The sequence below is a fragment of the Cydia pomonella genome, chromosome 5 (assembly GCF_033807575.1).
Source record: "Cydia pomonella isolate Wapato2018A chromosome 5, ilCydPomo1, whole genome shotgun sequence".
Taxonomy (NCBI): Eukaryota; Metazoa; Arthropoda; class Insecta; order Lepidoptera; family Tortricidae; genus Cydia; species Cydia pomonella.
Window position 1 is genome coordinate 3,987,793 of NC_084707.1, and position 27,867 is coordinate 4,015,659.

At 37.4% G+C, this 27,867-nt stretch overlaps 1 protein-coding gene across 1 annotated transcript; it reads right to left on the reverse strand.

The window, feature by feature from the left end:
• Window positions 1-10,728: 10,728 nt before the first annotated feature.
• Window positions 10,729-27,309, reverse strand: LOC133518206 (uncharacterized). Its single transcript, XM_061851835.1, has 2 exons — window positions 25,359-27,309; window positions 10,729-11,021 (listed from the first exon to the last, which is right to left on the reverse strand). Exons 1-2 carry the CDS (start codon window positions 27,124-27,126, stop codon window positions 10,729-10,731), a joined length of 2,061 nt encoding a protein of 686 aa, XP_061707819.1. The 5' UTR covers window positions 27,127-27,309.
• Between the last annotated feature and the right edge of the window lie 558 nt (window positions 27,310-27,867).

Sequence of the window (27,867 nt, forward strand, 5' to 3'; positions counted from 1 at the left end):
ATTTTTTTTAGATTTTTCATTCTGTTATTTTAGAAGTTACGGGGGTGGGGGGGGACACACATTTTACCACTTTGGAAGTGTCTCTCGCGCAAACTATTCAGTTTAGAAAAAAATGATATTATAAACCTCAATATCATTTTTGAAGACCTATCCATAGATACCCCACACGTATGGGTTTGATGAAAAAAGATTTTTTGAGTTTCAGTTCTAAGTATGGGGAACCCCCAATTTTTTTTGTTTTTTTTTCTATTTTTGTGTAAAAATCCTAATGCGGTTCATAGAATACATCTACTTACCAAGTTTGAACAGTATAGCTCTTATAGTTTCGGAAAAAAGTGGCGGTGACATAATCGGACAGACAGACGGACATGACGAATCTATAAGGGTTCCGTTTTTTGCCATTTGGCTACGGAACCCTATGTGATAATCTTTTATATGACGTCAATTATATCTACGCTTTTTGAAGTTTGAACATATTTGCTCCTATTTTTCACTAGATAACAAAAGGTGGAGTTTGGCAAAAAAGTTTGAGAAACTTAAGCCCGCATCCGCATTCAAGGTAAAAAATGCAATTAAAGGAAAAAACAACACTTATACATATATCTTATAAAACAAAGTCACCCGCTGCGTCTATCTGTCTGTATGTATGTATGTTCGCGATAAACTTAAAAACTACTGTACGAATTTTCATCTACGAGTATAGTCGTTCGATTTGAAGCTGACCCGGAGCAGCTAATTTTTTGTCTATTGTTAACTAAAACCGCGCGTGCCACTACCTGCAAAAAAAGGGTCGTATAATTCTAATTGACAACTGAGCGCGGGCTAGTCCAACGCTCAAAAAACCAGTGTAGTTGCGCTCTCCGATAACGCGCCTTTGTTCCGCATATCGAGTACTCATTTTAGACTAGTTCGATATTGTTCGACTCGCCGGCACTCAGTAACCGCAGAAGGACCACACAAGAAATCGCAAATTATTTTTCCATTTGTTCATTTTGATTCTTATTTCAATTACCATAGGAGTTGTAATTAAATAACTGGTTAAAGTGACCGGTTATTTAATTACAACTCCTATGGTAAAGGTAGTAGCACGCACGGTTTTAATAAACAATAGACAAAGGATTAGCCACTCGGGGCCAACTTCAAATTTAACTACTTACTATATAAATAGAGTGATTCTTGAGGAAGGTTTAGGTGTATAATTTGTAATCTCGTGCGAAGCCGGGGCGGATCGCAAAGTGTGTACTATTTTCAAATACGCACACGCCCCCTCGCCGGATATCTTACTTTTGGATGTTCTTGGCTGCCCTGGCCTGACGATAGTAGTTTTTGTCGCTAACTGTACTTGTCTTCAACAACCATCTACTACACATCCAGACGATTGAAACAAACCCAAAAATAGGTAATAAACAGACATAGAAGTTTTTGTGGCAAAATAAAGTGATTGGCTAATCTCAAATAATTTCACTAGTTTAATGTTTTTTTTTTAAATTTCGTGGTCATCAAGTTATATTCCGCAATACATTATCATTAAACATTTTATGAATGTATTTCAGTCACGGAGGACATGGGAACTCGTACGCAATTTTACGATAATTTAACTTAATCAAAAATAATGTCTCCAATTTTAGACTTTATTCCATCGTATTAGATTACTTGCGTATCTATATGTGTAATGTAATGTTATGAAAAACATAAACCATGGTATCAAAACATTTAATGTTTGTATGATTATTATCAGCCTATGGGTTCGATTGAAGTAATCAATGATTGCGTAATTTTAATGATAAACAAAATAAATTAAGTTTGTATTAATTTTTCCTAAGAGTTAGGATTGTTAAAACTTAAAAGTAGTGCAAAAGCTCTTAGATATGAAGATTATTTTTTTAACAAACGTCAGCGTATCCTAGATTAAACCGTATTTTATTTTATTAATTATAATCAATTTATTTGAATTGTAATATAAGCTACAGTGAACAAACTTGAGTTTACAACCCTAATATTTAAAGAAATTAAGTGCTTTTTCGCATTATTTCAATATCACGCTAACTCCATGAGATTTTATATACCTTTTCTCAGTTATTTCTGATTACGTTAACAGCACCAATCATGGGACACTTAAGAGAAAAATTGGAGTATTTTTGATATTTCACCGACATCTGTAAAATTACTACCGCTTTATGCTTTAAAAATTGAATTTCCAATTCGTCCTTTATATTTTCTATGTATTTAATGAAAGCTACCTACTGCAATTGGTTTAAATATTATTAACAAATTAAAATGTTTTTTTTTCTCCAGTCATGGGATGTGTGACGCCATTAAGTAATTTACAAACTAACAAATATCAATGAAAAATTAAACTTACTTAAGCAGCTTTTGGGTTCTTGTTTATGGTAAAATGTTGCCAGCGTTTAAAAACTGATGGTAAATACTTGTTTTACAGCATTTGTCTATACCATCTCACTACTGGTGCCTGTTCCATTATAGGGGTGTTTACTATAGTTGGAAATATTTTTATAACACACAACATATCTAGATACACCTGTATTTCATCAAATAAAACTTCGGAACTTATGTACGAAATGTCATTTGATATTTACCACTAGCTTTTCGGTGAAGGAAAACATCGTGAGGAAACCTGCATACCTACATCTGCGAAGAAATTTAAAGGTGTATGTGATGTCGCCAATCCGCATTGGGCTAGCGTGGGGACTATAGCCAGAGTCCTCTCGCACAGAGGAGGCCTGTGCCCAGCAGTGGGACGTATATAGGCTGAATTATTATTATTATTATAAAAAAATTACCCCACTCCCAACTCTCGAGAAGTAACTCTATATGATCCAAACCTTTACCCAGAAGCTCGGACCACCCTGCCCCTGGCCTGTACTGCACATACATTGAGTATATGTATAATGCAACATCTCATGCATTGAGAATCTCAGCGACATCTAAGGCTTGTTTTGTAGTCCTTATAAGGAAAATTCCATAAAGTATCCTCGCTATGCGATAATAAAGACCTCACCGTAACGATCAGACTGACTTTGCTGTTATTGCAATATTTGAGTCCTACTAAAAATAGCTGGTGATTTTTATCAAGGGTAGGCTATAAGCACATGCACTTAGTGCTAAAAGAAAAAAACCGGACAAATGCGAGTCGGACTCGCCCAACGAGGGCTCCGTACTTGTTGTTATAGCGGCAACAGAAATACATCATCTGTGAAAATTTCAACCGTCTAACTATCACGTTTCATGAGATACATCCTGGTGACAGACGGACGGACGGACAACGGAGTCTTAGTAATTGGGTCCCGTTATACCCTTTGGGTACGGTACTAAAAGCAAATAACAATAAATATGAATTCTTATTTTATTTAAACATGTCAATAACGTGCCTTACCACAATACCACAATATGAGAATGTCAAAATTGTACACATAAGGTTACGCATACCTGACCATAATATATATTCATAGCTTTGGATATATCTACCAAGGAGAGACCTGTACCTAATTGCTCCATTGTATGACTTCACGAAAAATTTAATAATATAATAGTAGTATTTTTTAAATCTCTCCCTCTCTCTCTCTCTCTCTCCGCCTTCATTTGGGGTCGGCTCTCCTAGTCCTTCTTCGCCAGGACGCTCTGTCCTGGGTTGTCCTATCTATAGATGTCACATTTGCATCGTTCATGCCCCTTTCTATGGTAGCTATCCATGTTTGAAGAGGTCCTCTTCCTCTCTTTGGCGCCGGAAACATTTCGAGTACTTGTCCACGAGCACGTGTGTACGAGCATTTGAGTATTTTTAAATCTGTATTCTACAATAAGCCAAGGCAATTTCCATTGACAACTTACTTTCCTTTCTCACAACGGTTTTCATATCGAGCCTACACCGGTCTGCCCTACAGGGTACAGTCACGTAGGCCACCAATTAGCCTCCACGTTTCTTGCCCGTTTTCCTCACTCCTCGTCGCCGTGATCACGATTTTTACGCGTGCCGGCTCTGTGCCAATATTTTTTTCCTACTATTTCTACGTCATTGACTACAATAATCAGTAGTGAGGTTATAATTTTTTACATTAAAATCTATTCTAACCATAATGCCATTATTATACGGTCGTCACCAGTATTTTCACTACTTTGCAGGAGTATTCGAGTAGGCAATAGGGACCGTGCGCGTTGGAGGGTCTGCCATCTTGTGGCCTGAATCGGAACCATAAACATGTATATTTACACGTCACGTGTTTTCTTGTGTATAGTAGGTTCTGCCATCTTTTGGGCTACATCGGAACAATAAACATCACATTTACGCCTCCTCGCGCCAAAAATCTGACGGCTCCTGTGCTGCCTCCTACAGTTCATGCACGCTCCCTATAGGCCAAAACATAGAGAAATAAGTAAATTAAGTAAGCATAGACGTACGACGGCGCTCACTCGATACAAAGATAAATACCTATTTATAAGAAGTTTTTATCGAGCTTTGCCACAACTTATTTACAATAAAATTTAAGTTTAATAAGTATTATGTTTTAAGTAAGTCTTAGGGCCTTAGGGCCTATTTAACAATGTCGAAGTAAAGTCCTAAATAAGCTACTTGCCAATAAAGTCGTCGTTGGCGTTTCACTATCTTCAAATAAGCTTAACTTAAAGCTTAGGTAAAGTGCTAAGTTGTGCAGGAAATTTTATCTGGCGCTTAATTTGTTTGTTAATTAGTTATCCAATACTTTAAATACTTGGAGATTGTGAAAAAGCCTCTTAAACTTATTAACATTATGTTTTTACTGTAACTTAATATTATTAAGGGCCTGTTTCACAATATCCAAGTAAAGTATTGAAATAGAAATAGTTTATTCGTGGCAAAAATACACAGATAAAAAGAGGCACAAAAATAAACTGATACATAACATTTCATTACATGATACATATTAGCCACGAAATGGTCCCGACTCAGCATGGTGTTAGCCTGGATGGGCCAACGTTGGTCTTCCGCCGGGGCCATAAGTACCACCATACAGTTAAAAATAGACAGGAAATTAAAAAAAAAACACGTAAAAGTTAGGTAACAACAGGCGGTCTTATCGCTAAGAAGCGATCTCTACCAGACAACCTTTGGGTAGCAGTAAACTATGAACTTACAACATTGAACGGGTAGTGCCGATATACATATAATTCAACAAAATTAAGACGCAAACAATATAATACATACCTACATACTAATAAAATAAATACATATATACATACATGTATTATATATTATACAATCATAAATAAAGGCAAGTTAAAGCAGCGAAAGGTAATGAAGGACATAAGCGAGTGAAGCACGAAAAGTACACAACATTAGATAGCTAATTAAAAGAAAGCTTATTTGAAGATTGTGAAACACCAACAATGACTTTATTCGTCAGATAAGTAGCTTATTCAGGACTACTTGGACATTGTACAACAAGCCCTAAAACTTATTTCTCTAGGGGAGTCTCTTCCCACAAAAAAAAAACATTTCGCTGGTGTCCTAGTTTGGAAACTCCGTCCATTGATAGGTTCTCGTAAGTTGGGACTAGTTCGGACGTCACCTAATGAAATTTCCAAAGCACGAGTTTTTCTTCGATATCCCTATTAGAACTTCTCTCTAAGAATAGTTACTCAAGTATTGTTTACCTATTAATAATGCCGATCCCAAAAATAGCAACAGGTGTTGGTACTGTACAAGGTTGTAACTCTCAATGTTTTTCTGTTGAAAATTAACGAAATTAAACACCATTTTTTAATCACATGATCTTACTTAGGTAAGCTGGAATTTGGCATGGTTACGAAATATGTATTATGTAAGACTTTTTAAAACATATGTAAAACCGGGCCTATCGCAAATTTATTTTGTTACCTTTATTTGCGACATTTCGACGCAGGTTTCACTGGTTTTGAATATGTCTTAAAATGTGTGTAAACGCGAAAGATATATGTTATAAGAATTCATGTGAAATTGCAATTACAATTGTATAGTTACATATTTGCGACGTTTGGAGTTGAAACACTTGAAACCCTAAGCCGTGGGGGCCTAGCGCGCGCCGCCTCTATAAGGAGTTAGCAAAGCGCCTTATAGAGGCTTCGGGTGACCAGAGGGCTGGCCTGTATTTCGCCCAGCGGATAAGCATTGCTATCCAGAGGGGCAATGTAGCCAGCCTTCCAAGCGGTCTCGAACTGGGACAATTTTTTTATTTATAACTTTTTAATTGTATTTCCACCCATTTGTGTTCACAATAATGCATTAGTATTTTTTTTTAATTGGAATACAATACGACATCATTGAAATTATAATATATGACAAGGTTCATATCTTCGGGGCAGAAGATATCCATAGGAAAGATATTTACAAAGAAATCAGACATATCATTAGAATTAAAAATGTGTAGTAGGCAAATTTCAAAAATTGCGAAATTTCCACATAGTACAATTTAGGAAAGTTATTTTTTTATATGGGAATCTAATGTGGCTCAGAAATCCAAAGAGGGTCTTTGCCTCTTAAACAACCTCTGCGCCGCCTCCTGCCAATTACCGGCTTGGGGCAGGTCCGCTTCAACGCTGTCTCCCCAGAATAATTGTGTATGGGAATCGGATTTCCCATTCTCAAAATAAACGTTTCTTTTGTTTCCTGCGAAATTTTCATAAAATCTCCCTAAACTTTTCGGTTTTTTTAAACATTCCTCAACTTGCACATGTGTATTTCTATAAAAAAAAATGTTGTCGATAGATAAAGCTGAAATGCAAAATGATATTACTGATAATAAGACAGGAAGACAGGGGAGGCCTTTGCCCAGTAGTGGGACACAATGTAGGCTATTTAAAACTTTGACGTTTGACTTGTCTTTGTCCTCTTTATGCTTGACGCAATACGAGTAGTAACCACGACAATAAAAACTATTGTCGTTACTTACGAATGCGGGTGTGACACTTGTTTATTTCTGTTGCCATGCGGGCGGCCAGATAAGACAAGATTAGATCGTGGCAAACCATGGGATGATACCACAGTGTCGTTGACTTGGGTTTATTGTTGCCGATTTTGTATGTTAAACAGAGGTTTATTGTTTATTGTTGTTATACATACATACCAGCACTTACAGATACACCTTACGTGCTAATAGTGTTGTTATTAATATGTTATTGTATTTTCGTGTGATTATACACTCTAATATTACATTCTGTCAAATATTTAATTTTTTTTTTATTATCAACTACACATTTAAATAAAAACAAACTTAGAATAAAAAGTAACCTAAAATTAAAACTACCTACAAAACTAAAATTAAAACCTAAAACAAAAAAACCATAACATGAGTGACCTAGCCCAATATGTTTATATTAAGCTAGATCACCCAGGTCAGAGCCCTGTGGATGGGTTCCCATAAGGCTGGCTGCATATACTAACTTTAACAAACCATACTAACTTTATGAAAAAGTTTGACGGAAAAAAGTGTCCGACAAAAAACCATAAATAGGTGGCGCTACAATACCTAGAATTCTTGAGAAAAAATCTAATCATAGACAGCGCACTTCACTCCGTCAATAACGCCTAGGTTCTTAGCTACTCTAGCGCTACTCTGGAGAGATTTGGAACTATTATTTATAGCTGACAGCTGGACAGTCTGGACACTTTTGCAACAATTCTGCCTAAGGAGTTTCTGTTCCTTGCCTCTACCTTCCATAGCTGCTAGGCTGTCAAATTCGCTGCCAACTATCTTGATCTGACTCTACTACTACTACCAAGTACTTGTAAGTTGGGTAAATATATACAAATATTTAAATTTCAGTCATTTTAATGAAACTGGGGCTTGAAAAGGCCAGGAACATTGTTTAAACTTCAACGTTTAACACACTAATAGCCATATACTTCTTCTAAAACTATTTGAATACCTAAACACCTATAGATTTTCCTGCCTGCCCTTTGAACGCCAATAACACCTAAAGTCGTCGTAACTTGTGACCACAGCGCCAAGGACACCTATAGGTGTTATGGCGGACGCTGTCAAAGTAGCCTTCATACTTTCGAGTAACGTTTACATTAGCTCCCTTGAGTCTGGAATTGTGGCGTTTGATTTGAATGATGTTTGTAAAACGTTCAAAAAGCCTTGAAAGTGTTAAATTTACCAGATGTTTCTAAGACGCAATTACTTCATCACTTACGGTTTACCATCAAGTAAAGGCAAATAGGTTTAAAATTTGTAGGTAAAGCAAGCAATCATGCGAACGTCTCGTGTCAATGGAGTATACGTGCAGCGCTGCATGCGATGCGCCGGAGTGGATCAATACACTCTCAGGCATAGGAAATTCCGTCGCAAATCACGGATGAGGGTCATTATCTATTTCATAAGCCGCGAAATCGCGTGACGCAGTAAGCTCTGTTAGTTGTTGTGTATGTGTTGTATAGTAAGTAAATTGACAACAATTCAGGAAGTCTGGTAAACTTGAGCCGTTGGAAGAGTTGGATCAATGCGTCAAATAACAATTAAGACATTTTACCAGTCAACTATAAGATTGGGTCAAACAAAAAAATGTAAAGTTAGTAAGCAAGAAATTTATAGCAAAAGTTCTGTAAAATAAATTACTTACTTGGTCCAAATGAAATATTCTTCACATTTGAACTGTCGTGAGACTACACTGAGGACTACACACATGTCGCACGAGTGACTACGCGAGTTTATATCGTAAAATTAGTTTGAAATATTCTTTAATAGATTTGAAAAATAAATAAACGCCAGGTTGAAGAAGAAGAATTGTTAACATATTAGGGTTCTAGGGCTTAATAAACCAATGCTTTTATCATACTTTTTACTGAGAGGGATAGAGATTGGTACATTTCATTTCCCCGTGTCACTTCATAAAGGGTTATCCTTTACGGGCTCCGATCATGCCCCGATACTTTTGTTTTCCCGACATAGGTATTGACATATATCTAAGGACAGGCCTTACAGACACTAAGAATGGGGCCAGTACTACAGCGGTGTCACACACACGAATTCGAGCCAACCGTGCAGTCTGACGCCGCAACGCAATCGGTTGATGAGATCGCATCACGCGCGCGATTGGTGGCAACTAGTTGCGTTAGACTGCGCGATTGGATCGAATTCGTGAGTGAGACCGCTGAACTAGCCCATTCTTAGTGCCCGTAACGCCCGTCCTTAGATATATATCAATGGACATCAGAGGGAAGTGAAAAACGTATCATACTATCATATCATCCATAGGCTACGGTGACTGCTTACCATCAGGCGAGCCGTATGCTTGTTTGCCACCGTCGTGGTATAAAAAAAACTAAGCGGATGTCATATAAAGGATAGTTGGTCAAGTTTCTATTTTGGTCGAGTTTTCCCAATTAATCCTAAATTCATTCGCAAGAAATGAGTTTTATTAGCCTTATGTTTAATATCAACTGTCACTGAGAATCAAAACTAAAACTACGCACGTTCTTCGCAGGGAAATATGTTGGGTACGGTCACGAAAACCAACGAAGGTGCCTATGGTCATAATTCCATGAAAGCAGGATTATCCGACTTTATTACAAAGAGTTTTATATGAAACCATTTTTAGGGTTCCGTAGCCAAATGGCAAAAAACGGAACCCTTATAGATTCGTCATGTCCGTCTGTCTGTCCGATTATGTCACAGCCACTTTTTTCCGAAACTATAAGAGCTATACTGTTCAAATTTGGTAAGTAGATGTATTCTATGAACCGCATTAAGATTTTTACACAAAAATAGAAAAAAAAAACAATATATTTTGAGGGTTCCCCATACTTAGAACTGAAATTCAAAAAAACTTTTTTCATCAAACCCATACGTGTGGGGTATCTATGGATAGGTTTTTAAAAATGATATTGTGGTTTCTAATATCATTTTTTTCTAAACTGAATAGTTTGCGCGAGAGACACTTCCAAAGTGGTAACTTGGCCGCTTTTTTAATTACGTCATAATAACCGGTTGATCAAGATAAGCAGTCATAATAAACGGATTCCACTGTATCTACAAAGAAGTCTTTGACGTAAGTACCTGGTTACTATTTCATTTCCTCCATACGTCCAAGTCCAATGTTTTGATAAAACGTATGGGCGTCAACAAAGCATCTTATTTTAATCCGTGCGGCGGGGCGGCCAAAGTCCGCCGGTTACCCGAACTATGAATAGATCCTACCTATAGGATCTATAGATCGTGGAAAATTAGTTGGTTTGATTGCGGAATGCGGAGTTCGTGTTGTGTTGACGTGGAGGGATCTATAGCAATTTTGGTAGGTAGTGTTGTAAAATAGCACTACTTGTACCTGTTTATTACGCATACAAATGTCTAAACAAAATGTACAAATTACTGAAAATTAAAAAAAAGATGGATAAGTTCTCGGTAATTTTTGGGTTACTTTACAAGAAATAAAGGAACTTTGCATATTGGAAAGCTGAATAATTTAATATGTTTAATGTATAGTTTTAGGTTAAGTTAGGTTAGGTTAGGCTACAATTTCACCTCGCGCTGTCCTGTCCACGGCTATAGGAGGCGACCTCTCACTGCCGGCGCTAATCCGCCGCATGGTGGACAGTGAGGAGGCATGGGCGGCAGTGACCTCCTTCAGTGTCACCGTCATGACGCAGAAGGAGGCGGCAGAGCGAATGCGCGAGGATGATGCGAGCTCGCTCCCTCAGCGCCGCAGGAGGCCGGGCAGGCGGCGAAGAGCCTTTGCGGCCCGAATGCTGCCACCCTAATGGGACCCTACGGGTGATGGGTCGGGAGCTCCATCACCCGCCTGAAGAGGGTCCGAGCTGGAAGGCCCTCGCGTGTTCCGATGTGCCTTCAGCGAAGTAGGCTGCTCGAGCAGCCCGAAAAGATGGTCCCGCAAGGGCAACGCCGGCAGGGTATCGGTGGCCTGCAACCGTATTCCCGAAACCCCGTCCACAAAGCGCGCGGTGGAACACCCCAGGGGGTTTAGTCCGTGGGAGTCGGACATACCCACTCGGCTTCTCCCGTGCCCGTGGGATCCATAACGGATTCCCCCTGGGTCAAAAAAAAAAAATCACAAACCTAGAATCACGGTTTCACGGTCAGAAGCATAGCATTCGCGAAATGAAAATTAAGCAAAAAGAAATATAAAGGTTTCAAAAAAGTATATGATTGTGTTAATATGTGAACTTCTTTCATTTTAAAAAATGCTCGAAAATAAAGATAAACAAATTAGCTAAATATGACTAAAGTTTTTGCCAAAAATCACGCAAATAATACATTTTCTGATAATCAATTTCATAAGATATGCGACAATGCGTGTCCTTATCGTTATCAACATCAACAAGTAGCAATGCACTTTTAATTACGATAAATACGGATAACATAATTAATTAATTACCGTGTGGGCTCTTAACCAGGAACTGCGTCACTTCGTCAGACCTTTAGGTTTTTTACATTCACTTTTTAAATCACTTCAATTGAAGGTACTTTTTTGGGTCAAACATATTTTAGAAAAAGGTCTCTTATTCGAGGAACTACATATCAGGGGTTTCTTATTCGAGTTTCCAGTACTGAAGAAATATATCAGTTGTATCATGCCTGTAACGGTAAAAAGTTAAAATTAGCTTTAGATTATCTTAACTTTGTGATGTCTACAGAAAAGACGCGAACGAGTCAACCATACAATAAAATGCAGATATGAGCCTTTTACTACATATTGCAAATATTGCGATCAGATCAGATCAATCAGAACTTTGACATTCATTGACCAAGTCTAAGATTTTTTTCTTCTTCATGCAATCTGTCGAGTTCCCATCATGACTCACATACCTATATGGTGCTACTTTCCCGCACTAATGCGGGAATGAGCACTTTCCGTACCTATGTCAAGGGCTATTTGCACTGTAAAACGTTGTACGATACACGTGCGAAAAGGTAATTCGCAACTCGTGTCGATTTAAATCACTCCCTTCCTTTCGCTTGATTTAATCGGGAAATTCGCAACGAGTGGCATAAATTACAACACGGCCGAAGGGAGTGTTTTGAATCAACACGAGTTGCGAATTACCTTTTCACACGAGTATTGTAATTGTACAACGTTTTACAGTACATATGGCCCTTAAAATTTTTGGCATACGTATCTATAGTGCTAGTAGTAAAATAGCACCATATTATGTACTGTAATAGTACATTACGATACAAGTGCGAAAAATAGGAAATTCGAAACGAGTGGTAATAAATTAAAACAAGACCGAAGGGAGTGTTTTAAATCGACACGAGTTGCGAATTACCTATTCGCACATGTATGGTACAACGTTTTACAGTACATATGGCCCTTTAAATGTTCGACAAAGTAACGTAATATGCTAATTTTCGCACTAGTGCGGTAAAGTAGCACCATATGTACTGTAAATAACTATTGTAACACAAAATTAAGTGTAAGACATTTAGAAAAAAATTGCTGCATTTTTTATATTTCACTGATACCTGTAAAATTACTACCAATTTGCGACTTAAAAGTTGCATATCATATTCGACTTTAATGTTTTCGACTTGTGAAATGAAATGAAGAATACTGCACTTGGTTTCGTCAAACCTAAGCAGCTATATGATTCTTGTTTATGGTAAAATGTTTCCAGTGCTTAAACTTATGTTATTTAACATAAGCCTTAATTACTTATTGTAAAATAAGTAAATACTTGACTCAAATCGACCGGGATATAAACAGTGATTACCTTTTTTATTGTTTTTGAGCTCCTGATATTTCGACGCAGTTACATGCATCTTGTTCACGGGTAACTGAGGGCCTACCGCGAACCACGTTCGACGTGTTGCCTCCCTGTCACACTTACGTACGAATTTACAAGTGCGACAGAGAGGCAACACGTCGAACGTGGTTCGCGGTAGGCCCTCTGATTTATATCCCGGTCGATTTAAGTCTAGTGAAACTAACCGTGAATCATTCAAAACTGTTAAAATAAATACTTATTTACAGGCTTTGTAGTTTATAGGTTTTCCTTTATTTCCAAAATTTATAAAACAAAAAAAAATAAGCGATACCTATAAAAACCTATGCTGAAGCGATTGACATCAAAATCAAAGTGATTTGTTAAGATTTAGTTAGTGGGAAACGTTTTCTCCCGAAATGGAATTCCGTAGAAAAAATACCGTTATTCCGCTAGGATCGCAAAGCTATTCCTCCCTCTTAAAAGAGCCAGTTCTAAGTCAGTATGGTGGACTTGACAAGGTCCAGAACAGAATAGACTTCTTTTTTTTGTTTTTACAATTAATTTTATTAACCCCTCCTTACTATTACAAACTGTTATTCCATACTGCAGACTCTCCTTGAGCAACGAAAACAGAACGAACAAAGTCCAAATAAGAATAAGAATAAGAATAATATTTATTTCAAGAATTTGGCATTACAAGACCAGCAGTACATTGATCCCCACACTAGGCTCAGCCTGTCACGTGGGAATCTCAGAGAAGTATCGAAATGGTGCGGTTCTCATTTTAACAGAATACATTATTGTTAAAGCTAAATTAAATAAGATTTTTTTAATTATATGACTAACTATCAAACTAAGCACAAAAACAGTTAAAAAGGTCTCAGTAAGTTGTATGTAAGTGAAAGTGTTTATAAATACACGTCATCTTTGTTTGGTATTCATATACGCTCTTTTAGAAATAGAAATGCTGTTAATCTCGATGCTTCGGGAATAATCGCCTTACTTCAATATATACGGTTTTTCCTATACGCTCGAAATTTGTGGATACTGCTTAATAAAATCAAAGACTACAGCTTATGTACGCATTGAACGAATATAGAATGGTACTGAATGGCAGAATAAGTTGTGCCTTTAACTTGTTTAAAATATTTAAAGAGGGAATTTGTGTTTCACGTTTTTGATGCTTGTGTTATGATTATTTTACCTTATTTCCTCGCATGTTTGGTGAAAAGCACTATAAATGCCTCGGCAGGAACAGCAATTCGTGGATTCATCTTCTTTGTCGTATTGGTCGTAATCAGTCGTATCATGAGCATGAGGGCGTTGTGAGTGATATCAAAATAAAAATTAAATATAATGGTTCCAATACCTCTCCCGTGCTCGGCCAGTGTTTTGAACGTCTATGCCCTGCTACGTTCCATTATTCACTTCCTGCTCCTAATTCTTTATTCAGCAGAACTAGGATTCAGGCCATTCAGGTCGGGAAACCAGACCGAAGCCTCGGAGTGTCCTAGTGGAGTTAATGTGGTCTACTTTATCCAATTTGTACAGTTTGGAACTATTTTGGGACAATCAATAGAATTCGATATGAAGGAAAACTGAATTCAGTTATTTGTGTCAAAGTTTTAGATATGAGTAAGTGTAAGTGTAAGTCCATATTTATAAATTCAATTACTTCTAACCTTACTTCACATTATCACCTTTATGCCGATGATCTTCAGATTTACTCGCAGGGCGTCACTGGCGATCTCGTGTCCATTATCTATAGGGTGAATAGCGACTTAGAGGAAATCTCGAAATGGAGTCGCAGTTTTGGCCTAAAAGTTAATCCGTCTAAGACACAGACTATTATAATAGGTAGCCCAAAACTGCTTCCCAGAATCGACTTTAACAACCTCTCACCTATTTACTTTAATGGTGTTTTGATTCCCTACTCGCAGCAAGTAAAAAACCTTGGCATCATTATGGACAGTACCTTATCGTGGGGACCTCAGGTGGCCGAAGTTAGCAGGAAGATGTTCGTGGCAGTTAGCTCACTCAGGAGATTACGGAACTTCCTTCCCATTCCTACGAAAATTGCTCTCGCACAAACTCTTCTCCTCCCTATTCTGGATTATGCTGACGTTGCTTATCTCGATCTCACTGAGGAGCAACTTAATAAGCTTGAGCGTATCCAAAATGTGTGCATACGGTTTATATTTGGGTTACGCAAATATGACCATGTCTCTCACTTCCGTTCGCAGCTCAAGTGGCTCCCTATTCGCTTACGTCGTAACTCTCACGTTTTGTCCCTTCTGTATTCCATTCTTTTTAACCCCGCGACTCCCCGCTATCTCAAGAACCGTTTCAGCTACCTCCGTTCTGTTAGGTGCTCCCAGAACTTGCTTCTTTCTGTACCATCATCCTCTTCTAAATTTTATAATAATTCTTTCACGTTTCAAGCTATCCGACTATGGAATTCTCTGCCTATAGACTTAAGGCGCGCTCAATGTCCTAATTCTTTCAAGAGACTCATTAAACTTCACTTTTTACCTGCTCCGTAATACTTTTATCTGCTTCCTTTTCCATACTTATGGCTGGCATTTATTATATATATATATATAATATGTATTTTAATATATGTATGTATATATCTTTTTTATATTTGTATATGATAATTATATTGTTTAGTTTTGTGTTTATTCTGTGCTAGACTTCTTTTATTGCATCTGGAACACCTACTGACATAACATTTTTTTTTTTTTTTTAATTCCGCTACCTAAAGGTTGTCTGGAAGAGATCGCTTTTTAGCGATAAGACCGCCTGTTGTTTACCTCTTCTTTATGTGTTGTATTATTTGTACTGTTTCTGTATTGAGGTGTGCAATAAAGTATATTTGTATTGTATTGTATTGTAAGTGTTACGGAATTGGGAATTTTCGTGTTATTATTGCTGAGAGAAATAATCCTGTTTTTTGGTCAATTTGGTTATAGGTACGTATTGAAAAATACAACCTTCTATGACCATAACAAGTTGGACAAACAAAAATATATGAATTTTGGAGATGGTTTTTGGGTCAATTTCATCAAACTAGTATTTTTATCTAATTTCCGTAGAATTTTGAAATAAATCTTGAATATAATAAACTTGTACCTTGATAATTCGGAGAAAAATAAAATAAAGCCAATATTACTTTCGGGGTGCATATATTCATGAAATTTTGAAAGATATTTCAATTTAAAAATTCTTTCAGGGCTCGGGATTGTTTCTGTCCATGGGAATTGGATTTTGCTGACACGGGAATTAGTATTCTAAGAATTATTCCTATAAACTACGTTAAATCAAAAGTATAATAATAAACCCATAGGATTATTAATGGTCTATTTCACATTTGAAATCTATTGCATGTTTTTGAAGCATACAAATAAAACTTTCTTCGTAGGTATAGAATTAAATATGGAAGTATTCTTGTGCTCATTATGTACAAGTATAACCAATCTATTCATTGCTATGATTGTAAAAAGACAAGTGGTCACGCTCAGGCAAACATAAATACACATTACTGGTGGTCCATAGTTAGTCGTCAGTGTCGTCACCACATTGACTGCAATAGACGCCATCGAAACACGATACACCAACGCCTACCAAGGCATCTTACTTACTGTGGCTACAGTAGAAAGTTCTTCTAGTTTATGTTAACGGCCCCAATCATGGGACATTTGATATTCGTGTATTTATCTAAAAATACCTATGTTCGAATGTCATACGTTTCCTTTATTTTTGGATGTTTCCCAGAATTATTTCAATTGTATTTGCAGTTCATTAAATCCCACAAGTGTTGCCCATTCAGAAAATTCAAATATGAATATGATTGATTTTAGTTCAATCGACTTTCATATTTAACAGAATATAAATACAATCATGACTACTTATTTCCATCTAATTACTTTTAAATGATATAAAGTCGTAGTACTTTTAGTAAAGTTAAAATATTTACTTTGACTTTGAAAAAATTAATTTTTGCGACTCCATGGATTCTAGAACCACGGTATGCTACCAAAAGTCCTAAGTTTAATATAACTCTAGGTCCATGGGGTCCCAGCGCGCAGAAGTTTCTTGCAGAAATTATGAAGTCTGGTTGACGTAATTGGTGACCGAAGAGCTGGCGGCTTCCTCCTACAAAGTATCAACGAGAAAATGCCGGATCGGAGATTGAAGCTAGTTATAGTAATACCTCTGTAAATATCTATTATGGATATTTTTATTTTAAATAAATGTTTACTACCAATGTTATAATTATTTACATTTAAATGTTAATTGGACACAAAAATACAATATGTCTTATTAATTATGCATCCATAATAAATTAACGTATATTATCCTTGTTTATAAACAACGTTTTTCACATACAAATGCAATAATACGCAATTTCAGTCAATCATGCTTGTAATATCAAAAATACATGCAATTCTGTAACTTATTCCATGGCAATAATGCGAAATATGTGTACATATTATTGAAGCTGACTTTACACGTATATGTTGTGTTGTTAGGTATATTCTGTATTAAATACAGCCGGCAGGATGCGATACGCTATCAGCAAATGCAGAAAACTATTTTCATTGTTTACATGCTTCATTACAGTGACGAATCATTTGGTGTTTAATATTTTATACAAGAGAGAAACGTTTTTTTGCTGCGAGTGCTGATTTTGAGTTAAAAGGAGAAAGGCTCCATAATAGAATACTGAACATAGTGACAGACTCAAAACGTAAGAACTGCATGTAACTTTGGTTTCATGTAGCACATATCTACCTACTTTGGTGTTTATTATTTTCTTGTTGTTTGTACTTATTTATAAATAAACATTTGGTTATACTAATCGCAAACAAAGCAAAACTAATCGTTCGTTTATTTGATTTTCAGCAACTATAAAATAATATCATTAAATTTAACTAGTCAATACAACATATTTTACAGTAACATCAAACAGTGATAAGTGATATGAAAAATACACAGCAACATTTCTAAATACAACAGCCAATATCTTGGTAAACATACCTTATAATAATATTAAAATAAGAAAATACTACAATACAACAGAGATTTATAGTCTCTATGTTTACTAATATTATTATATAATTTTCCGCTTTACTACCGCATGTACGGTGATCAGGAGAACTGTCCGAATACATTGATACCGGTTGTGGGTAAGGCCGAGCCGAGTCAATTAAATCGTGTTTCTAGAGGGCTTTTGAGATTTGGCGACCGTACTATAATACATTCAAATTGAAGATATAAAAGGTCCCCAATGTAAGAGTAATAATACTAATAAGATTTGGAGATGTAAATATCAAATATCAAACATTTATTCAGCAAAGAGGCCACAGGGGCACTTTTACATGTCCATTTTTACAAATAAAAAAAAAAACAATTACAAATATGGAATCGATGAAATAATAAATACTTTATTAAAGATGTATACTGTCTCTAAATGTCAAATTACACAAAAAACTATGATAAAAAAAAAAAACCATAAAATACTAAAAATTTTTAGAGATGAAGTCTCTCTAAAGTCTCTCCAAGTGTCAAAATAAATCGAGTCTAGATTGTTAAGCTAGCAATTTAAATCGGTTCACTCATTTAATAGCTACAGTGCCACAGACAACACACATAGCGGTCAAACTTAAAACACCACTGATTTGCGTCGGGAGTTAAAAATAAGATTAGGTAACCGAATACAGAATCTTCTCGAGACTGAAGTGGGATAAAAACAGACGATCCTTTGTCCTTTAGTAAAAATTAACTTGACATAAATTTCAATCAGCAGTGGTCTTAGCAGCAAATGTAAACAAAACAGTTAAAGAACTACTTGCACATATTGCACAATAAGTTTGCCTTTCCGGGTGTTAGATAATAATGACAGAGTTACAAATGTAACTACATAATAATTTAATGCCTCTAGTAACGCCGGTTTGCGAGCCCCCTTACGTCGTATTTGTAACACTTACAATAAATAATTTACTTCCATCGATATATTCAATGTCACTAGGCCCAAATTCCGTTATCAAATACTCAATATTCTTAACGGCCAACATAGTGTTCATCAGTAGTGTGTCGTCATCATTGCTAGTATCGGTACTGTCAATGTACTTAATAATATATTTCGGAAATTGGTTGTCAGTACCTAATTTCGACTTTTTGCTAATTTTATTTTCTTCTCCATTTGAATTTTAGTACCTAAATTATAATATACATAAGCATGATCTACAACACTTGGTAAACTTGTACGTAAACATACCGTTTAGTTAAGTCCGTTTATTTTATGTATGTTTTAGTGAGAGCGTTTAAGGAAGTAAGTGTTCATCTCTATATTGTTTGTACCTAACAATGTAACCTATTATCCTGTCGCATACTTCTGTTGTTTCTCCAATAAAAAGAAAAATGTTACATGTAACTGTAGTTCGTTTTGTTAGCGTAAGAAAAAAGCGGCCAAGTGCGAGTCGGACTCGCGCATGAAGGGTTCCGTACCATTTATGACGTATTAAAAAAAATCTACTTACTAGATCTCGTTCAACATTTTACCACTTAGGACACACATTTTACCACTTTGGAAGTGTCTCTCGCGCAAACTATTCAGTTTAGAAAAAAATGATATTAAAAACCTCAATATCATTTTTGAAGACCTATCCGTAGATACCCCACACGTATGGGTTTGATAAAAAAAAAATTTTTTTTTATTATATGACTTATTAAAAAACTACTTACTAGATCTCGTTCAAACTAATTTTCGGTGGAAGTTTGCATAGCAATGTATATCATATATTTTTTTTAGATTTTTCATTCTGTTATTTTAGAAGTTACGGGGGGGGGGGGGGGGGGTGGACACACTTTTTACCACTTTGGAAGTGTCTCTCGCGCAAACTATTCAGTTTAGAAAAAAATGATATTAGAAACCTCAATATCATTTTTAAAGACCTATCCATAGATACCCCACACGTATGGGTTTGATGAAAAAGGATTTTTTGAGTTTCAGTTCTAAGTATGGGGAACCCCCAAAATTTATTGTTTTTTTTTTCTATTTTTGTGTAAACATCATAATGCGGTTCATAGGATACATCTACTTACCAAGTTTGAACAGTATAGCTTTTATAGTTTCGGAAAAAAGTGGCTGTGACAGAATCGGACAGACAGACGGACATGACGAATCTATAAGGGTTCCGTTTTTTGCCTTTGGCTACGGAACCCTAAAAAGGATAACAATCTTGACATGTCTTTTTTATTAAAAACGCTTTTTCTTTAATCATTAACTATTATTTATGTAAGCAACATAATATAAATAATTCTCTGATTGCCTAACCATGCATGCCATACGATTAAATAAATAAATTGTGGCATATTTGTCGTGACTTATTTTTCAATAAAAAGACACGTAAAAATCGCTTATCTTCTTTGTAGTAGTCAATATATTACTTAGGATCATATAGATGAGCTTTACGCATGCGCCCGTGAGGTACAGAACTCACAGAACATACGCTTTGGCAACGCATAATTGGCTCCTCCGATGTTGCTTATGTCCATGGGCGGCGATGACTGCTTCCCATCAGGAGGCTCGTCTGCTCGTTTGCTGCCTATTAGGTATAAAAAAAAACGTAATTTTAACTTTTATTAAATAAGTCAAGGTTCCCATTCAGAAACTAAACTAACGATTCTGGGACAAGTACTTATTTAAATCGGTCCTGATTAGTCCACGAAACTCGACTATCTTACAAGCTGTCGAATTTACTACAGTTCTTTCTTTTCACGGAAAACAACAACCGGACACACAAGTTGTTGATGACTCACCTCTCACTGAATCCAACTGCAAGTATTTAAAGTGAGAAACAAGGATGTTAAACTATGTAGGTACTTTTATAAATATATCTGAGTGGGCAATGCATAGTGCAGATATCTAACTCAAGTTATATGAGTACTTGTGGCGAGATTACATACAATCGATAAGCAAAAGGTTTTAAATTCAAAAGGTATGAGTATCTGTAGACATAGTAAATGCCTTTGAAATAAAGTAAAAAATAGTATCCTTGCAAGTATATATATATAGTCCTCCTCATCGTTTTCGATGACGGCGACCCGAATAAACATTATGGACAGCATCTAGCATGAGCCCTAATATGGCTGGTTACGCCGAACTTGCTCTTAAATACTCTATTGCACGCGTGACAATAAAGTTCGCCAGATGCGTTGAACGTATCTGGGTAAGCGGAAGCACGGTGGTCAGCACCTGCGCTGCAAGGACGTGCTCAAACGGCATCTGAGCGCTTGCGCCATCGACTTGGGGAGCTTGCTGGAAGGAGTTCTTCTTGGCGTTCTACCATCCATAACGGTGTCAAAAATTTTGAAGATAACCGCCTCACTAGCCTAGGCCTAAACGCCTTGCAACTAATACGTTTGTTTCATATTTTGTTGTTGATGCCTAACGTATTGTGTAAAGAAACAAGAACAACAGGCCTAGTGGGTAGCCCTGCTTATGAAGCCGATGGTCCTGGCTTCGAATCCCGGTAAGGGCAATTATTCGTATGATGAGCACGGATATTTGTTCCTGAGTCATGAGTGTTTTCTATGTATTTAAGTATTTATATATTACATTTGTCTGAGTACCCACAACTCACAACACAAGCCTTCTTGAGCTTACTGTGGGGCTTAGTCAATTTGTAAAAGAATGTCCCATATTTATTTAGATTTATGTATAACGCCTAGTGCCCTAGTGGTACTGGTAGTAGAGCGAATGTCAGGGGACCTAGCGCCTTGACAATAGATGCGTGTTCAGATATTTGTGAGCACCCTATCCGCTCCGATATATCTGATGGCGACTGTACAACGATCGCCGACGTAAATAGCATCAGAAAAGGCGTGAACAGTTAACAACGTGTTTTATTCCACTCGCCGCTTAAATACAAACCGCGTTTCTAGACGTCAGACGCTGGGCGTAGTTTATAACTACTTGGTTATTCTTAGACGCTGTTGCATTAGGACTTGTGATTTCATAGGAAGTTATATGAGTAATTGTAATATAACACTTTCAAAATAATAAGGTAGACCGAGGCGAATCGGATCAAGATGGAAATCCGTTGATATTTTAAATATAGCATTGATATGAACGCACTAAATAGGGTTGTTTCCATTTTTTTGAAACGCTTGTATTACGTTCTATATTAACTAAAAGTTGCCCTAAAATTAAACTTTTATACTAAAAACTGCTTTAAATATGTTAAATTGACAAAATATATTGTGACACATGCTTTCGCGCCCAAAACGCTCTTTGAAAATTGTGTGACGTCACAGTTTACGGTTTGACACATAACTACATACACACGTAGAAAATACGAACTGTCAACTGACACTTGTCATTTGTTGTTTATCGCCTAACTGTCAACAGTGTCAATCCGAGAGTTGTGACGTCATCAGAATCTTCAAAGACGTTTCGAGTTTGGTCACGTGACGTGTGCCAAAAGATATTTTAAATTCAATATTTACAAAAATATGGTCATTACAGGTCCCCTAAAAGTAGTTTAACATGTTCTTATAATCCAAAAGGATTTATTGGGATACAATTCTGCCCTAAGATTTGTAGATGGAAACAACCCTATTGGCACCGTACATCTCTGCTCTTAGCCTGCGACGCCTGTGGAATATTTGAAATATAATCTATTTTTTTTAGTTTGATCCGGTTCGCCACGGTCTACTATAACTGTTAAGTGTTTACCCATTAACCCGTTTACTGATTGTCGGGTGATATTGAAACGACCTTTACCGAGCATAGACTACTTTATTCACCAATCGCTTAGCCTACCCACATCATTGTAACTATCAAGATACCTACAACCCCCCTGTTACAAAAAGAAATTAAATTGTACAAGATGTATGGAATTGAACCCATTAACTCATCCTCTTTCCTTAAATTTTAATCGTAACATTCCATCTTATTGACATTAATATTATATTATACGAATAGTTAATTTGATTGAATAAGTAAAATTGGCTTCATTAATTATGCGTAACATAATTAATTGGTGAGATACTCATAACTATTTAATTTTATTATTTTTATTTAGCAACTATATGAACATGTTCACCCGCATGCTGTGGTGTCACATAATAGTAGAATTGTACTAAAAAGGTTTTAGCTTAGATTTTACGAGTTTATGCATGCATAATGTTCAATTACCAAATTCGTAAAATAAAATGCAAAATCAACTCAAGACCCGTGACATGTTTAATTACATTCAAATTTAACACATCATCTGATCATTTTCTTACAACTAGAATTAATTATCATTGTTATTATTATTCACTTGCGGTACACCAGGTGCGGAGTATCCCCACCGATCAGGAGGCCTCACTGTCCTGCCAAAGCGAGAAACAAAGTAATCAGTTGTCTGCGATACCGGACGGGTACGTTCGAAACTACGTGTGGTACTGGAGCCGCGCATTCGGTTTGCCCCGGTGTCACCTGCTACTATATCATCATACGGAAAGTGGTCAACAGGTGAATCGCGGCGCCGCGTGGAGTCTAATATGAGTTGTCTGCGATTTCGTCGTATTGTTCTGCCCGTCTGAAGTTTGACTGAATATGATCTAGGGCCTACTAATGCTTTGATTTTACCGTCACACCACCTGCCATTATTACGAGCCTTCACTAACGAGCCAGGTTCAAGCAGTCTAAGGTTTTTACTTCCCCTATCAAAATATATTTTTTGCGTAAGTTGACGGTCTTGCAATTCTTGACGAATTTTTGTGTTATCTACGGGTTTAGGTAATAGTCGCTCTGGCAAGCAAGGCAAAGGACTACGCAATTTCCTATTTTTTAGGATTTCTGCCGGAGACGGTAACTTGTCGCTAATGGGTGTGTTTAAATAACCTAACAGAGCCAGTCTGAAGTCCGAAGAATCTTCTACGGTTTTACGTAATATTGACTTTATTGTCTGAACAGCCCGCTCCACTTGTCCATTGGATTGGGCATATCTAGGTGATGACGTATGATGCTCAAAGCCCCACTCTTTACTAAAGTTTTGAAATGATGTCGACGAAAATTCCGGCCCATTATCTGAAAACACGATATCCGGTATCCCCTCCCTACAAAAAATATTTTTTAAATGATTAATCACATGCCCCGACGTAAGGGACCCTAATTTTATAACCTCCACATACTTGCTAAAATAATCAATAATGCAGAGATACGATTCACTCCCGTAGTGAAAAATATCAGTACCGACCTTTGACCAAGGACGCGACGGAACATTATGCGGTATCAAAGGTTGTTTACTATTCTCTTTCCTATGCATAAGGCAGGGTTGACAATGAGAGATCATATCTTTAATCTGAGAATTCATATTCGGCCAATACATTATCTCCCTAGCCCTTAATTTGCACTTTTCAACCCCTAAATGACCTATATGTATTTTTTGCAACATCTCTCTACGCAAACACTTTGGTATTACTATTCGTTCGCCTTTCCATATCATATCGTAAGCTACCGTTAACTCGTCCCTACAGTTCCAGTAAGGTTTAATAACATCATCTACTTGAGATTTGTGTGCAGGCCATCCTTTTCTAATGATCTTTTTTAGGATTTGCATTTCGCTATCCGTACTATACGATTTTTGCAATCTCAAAAAATGCGAATCCGTTAATGGATTGCTAACCGCTACCGCACATACCTGCGCTTGCGCGTCCAGGTGGTCCCGCGGTTCCTCGGGCATCTCGCTTGCGCCCGCTGGCGCAGGCGCAACAGCACGCGATAATGTGTCCGCTACGTATAAATACTTCCCTGGCTTATACACTAGCGTGAAAGTATAAGGTTGCAACCTCAGCAACATCCTTTGCAATCGGGCCGGCGCGCTTGCTATTGGCTTATTTATGATGCTAATTAGTGGCTTATGGTCAGTTTCAATTGTCACGTCGCCTCGACCGTAAATGTAAGTATAGAACTTCTCACATGCAAAAACACAAGCTAACAGTTCTTTCTCAATTTGTGCATATGCTTGCTCTGCCTTCGTTAACGAACGTGACGCATAGCACACCGGCAAGTTATTTTGCAATAAGCACGCACCAAGACCGTTTTTAGACGAATCTACAGACAATGTCACCTCCTTATCTAAGCTATAGTACTGCAGTACCGGTGGACTAATCAGACACTTTTTAAGCTCATCAAAACATTTGTCATGGCGGTCGTCCCAGTGCCATGCAATATTTTTCTTTAATAATTCCCTAAGTAAATGAGATTTATCTGAGAGGTTCGGAATAAAGCTACCTACATACGTAACAAGACCTAAAAACCTTTCTAAATCTTTCACATTCTGCGGTCTAGGCATATTTCTAATCGGAAGTGTGTGTGAACTGTCCGGTAAAATTCCATGTTCCGATATAATATGTCCCAAATATTTCAATTGCGACAACCCTATTTTACATTTTTGCTTATTGAGTTTAATATTAATTTGCCTGCACCTCTCCAGAACTTGACGCAAACGCTTATCGTGTATCTCCTTCGTTTCGCCATAAACGAGTAAATCATCTATAAATAATATAGTCCCCTCAATATCATCAAATTGCTCGTATAACCTCTTATGAAATATTTCCGACGCCGACGAAATTCCAAACGGCATTCTTAGGAATTTATACCTACCGAACACGGAATTAAAAGTACATAAATCCGTCGAATCATCACTCAACTTCACCTGCCAGAACGACTGTTTCGCATCCAACGTACTAAAATATTTGGCACCTGCTAAATTCGCGGTTATTTCGTTTAACGTTGGTAACTTAAAATGCTCCCTACGGATGGCTTTATTAAGATCGCGCGGATCTAAACAAATACGGAGATCACCATTTGCCTTTTTTACGACCGTCATACTATTAACCCAGTCGGTAGGTCCTTCGACCTTCGCCACAACCCCTTGCTGTAACATCTCGTCAAGCTTCTTTTTAACACCCTCGCGTAGCGCAATTGGTAGTTTACGCGGTGCATGTACGACCGGTCGCGCATCTTCCCTTAATCTTATCTTATACTCGCCTGGCAAACATCCCATCCCTATAAACACATCCTCAAAATCGTTCAATATTTCCTCACTACTATTTCTCACCGATGAATCTAAGCTATAAATACGTTTAACGAGATTCATCTCATTACACGCAATTCTCCCTAATACAGGGGATGAATTTACGTCAGCAATAATACATTTCAGTACGTACGCATTTCCCCTGCACATAACTTTTAGCATCGCTTTGCCTACCACCCTAATCGAAGCTCCCGAGTAGCCCGTCAACTTAGTCCGCGTTTGAGCCAATTCATCATCTTTAATACCTATCTTTGATAAGAACCTGTGAGGCAAAACGTTCACGTCAGCTCCAGTATCCAGTTTAAATGACACAACGGTATTCCTTATCAAAATATCTTCATACCAACTGTTTTTTGAGTTACTATTATTATTACGACTCACCTGATCAGTGGAGTTCTCCTGTACCATGTACACACGGCACATCCTAGCAAAATGATTTGCCTTATTGCATCGAGTACATCTCTGGCCGTACGCCGGACATTTAAATCTATCATGCACCCGACCACAATAGTCGCATTTCTTGTTATTTTTCCTGCTAAATTGCCCATTTTGCCGCGGTGCCGGTGACATTCCATCACTGCCATCCCGGTTGGCTGACAGCGGCGGCGCGGCGCGCGCGCGATGCTGACTGGCGGCGCGGACGCCACAACGGCACACGGCGGGCGCAGGCGGCCCGCGGCGTCCAGGTGGCGCCGTCCGGCGCCTGAAGTGTACCTCACATACTCTTTCTTCTCGCTCTTGCTCGGTGACCTCGTGAATGTGACTGTCAGGTCCTTTCTCCGACTTAATATGGTTCGCTTGTGCTCGCGACATTTCCGCTATCCTACTGATATCCATCGCTTTCGTTAGTGTGAGGTCACATTCGCGTAGCAACCGTTCTCTCAAAGCATCCTCAGTGAGACCACATATCAGCCTATCTTTTATGAGGTCGCCGTTCAACTCTCCAAACTCACAAGTTTTCGCCAATCTTTTTAGCTCAAACGTATATTGCTCAGTTGATTCACCGTCCAATTGATTACGCATAAAAAACTTGTGTCGCTCCATTGTCAAGTTCTTCGTAGGCAAAAAATATTTATCAAATCTGTCTAATAAGGCTTTTGTTGTCGCAAACGTCTCCGTGAATTGGTCATATACTTCTCTGCACTGTTCCCCGATAACATGCAATAATATGCTAAGTTGTACATCCTCGGTCTTTTTGCCGAATTCACATGCTTTTGAATATGTTTCAAAGGACTTCCGCCATTTTGACCATTGTCTGCTAAGATTGCCCGTAGTTACACTCGCGATATCGTTTTCAAAACAAAACGGAGATGGAGGTTTAAGTGTCGACTCCATCGCAAATCACTCACAGTTTATTTTTTGCACTTGATAAGTAGTCAGAATCACTAAATTAATCACTTTTAACTATAAAAACCGACTGCGCCATGTCGGGTGATATTGAAACGACCTTTACCGAGCATAGACTACTTTATTCACCAATCGCTTAGCCTACCCACATCATTGTAACTATCAAGATACCTACACTGATAATCACTACACGTTGTCGTTTTGCCTCTACGAAGCATTTTCGATACATACCTGAAAATCCATGTTATCGGCTACGACCGTAGCTCAGCGGTGAATGTTTTAAACAAATATAGTCTGTCTAAGCTAACATTGCATAGACTTAAACATAACAAAGTGAGGGAGTGTCATTATAAACGTCATATTTTCATAGAAATTTGAGATTAATGATGACATTGCCACACTTTATCATTACAAACGCCATGCAGATTTAACTCGATTCGACTCTATATTTTATTTTAGAAACGCAGACACGAAACTGTTGTTTTTAACTTAATAGTACAGTTAGCATCAATAATAGGTAAACGCTTTTAAATAGTCTTCTATTTTTAAGACAAAACAGATATGTTTCTACGTTTCTAGGTATATGCAAAACAATTAGGAACGTGAACCTGTGTACGTCGTACACAATGTCAATAACATGAAAATAGGTCGCATCTCAAAATTTTACCGCTAATATATTCAAAAATCTAAAAGGTGACGCCGGAATTCTTAACCCGAAAAACAGTAGTT

Excerpts from the sequence above, each read along its gene's own strand:
- LOC133518206 (XM_061851835.1), bottom strand. The coding sequence starts at position 27,126 with ATGGAGTCGACACTTAAACCTCCATCTCCGTTTTGTTTTGAAAACGAT. Across the intron at positions 11,022-25,358 it reads TACTTTTAATTCCGTGTTCG|GGGGAATCCGTTATGGATCC; the intron begins GTAGGTATAAAT and ends TTTTTGACCCAG.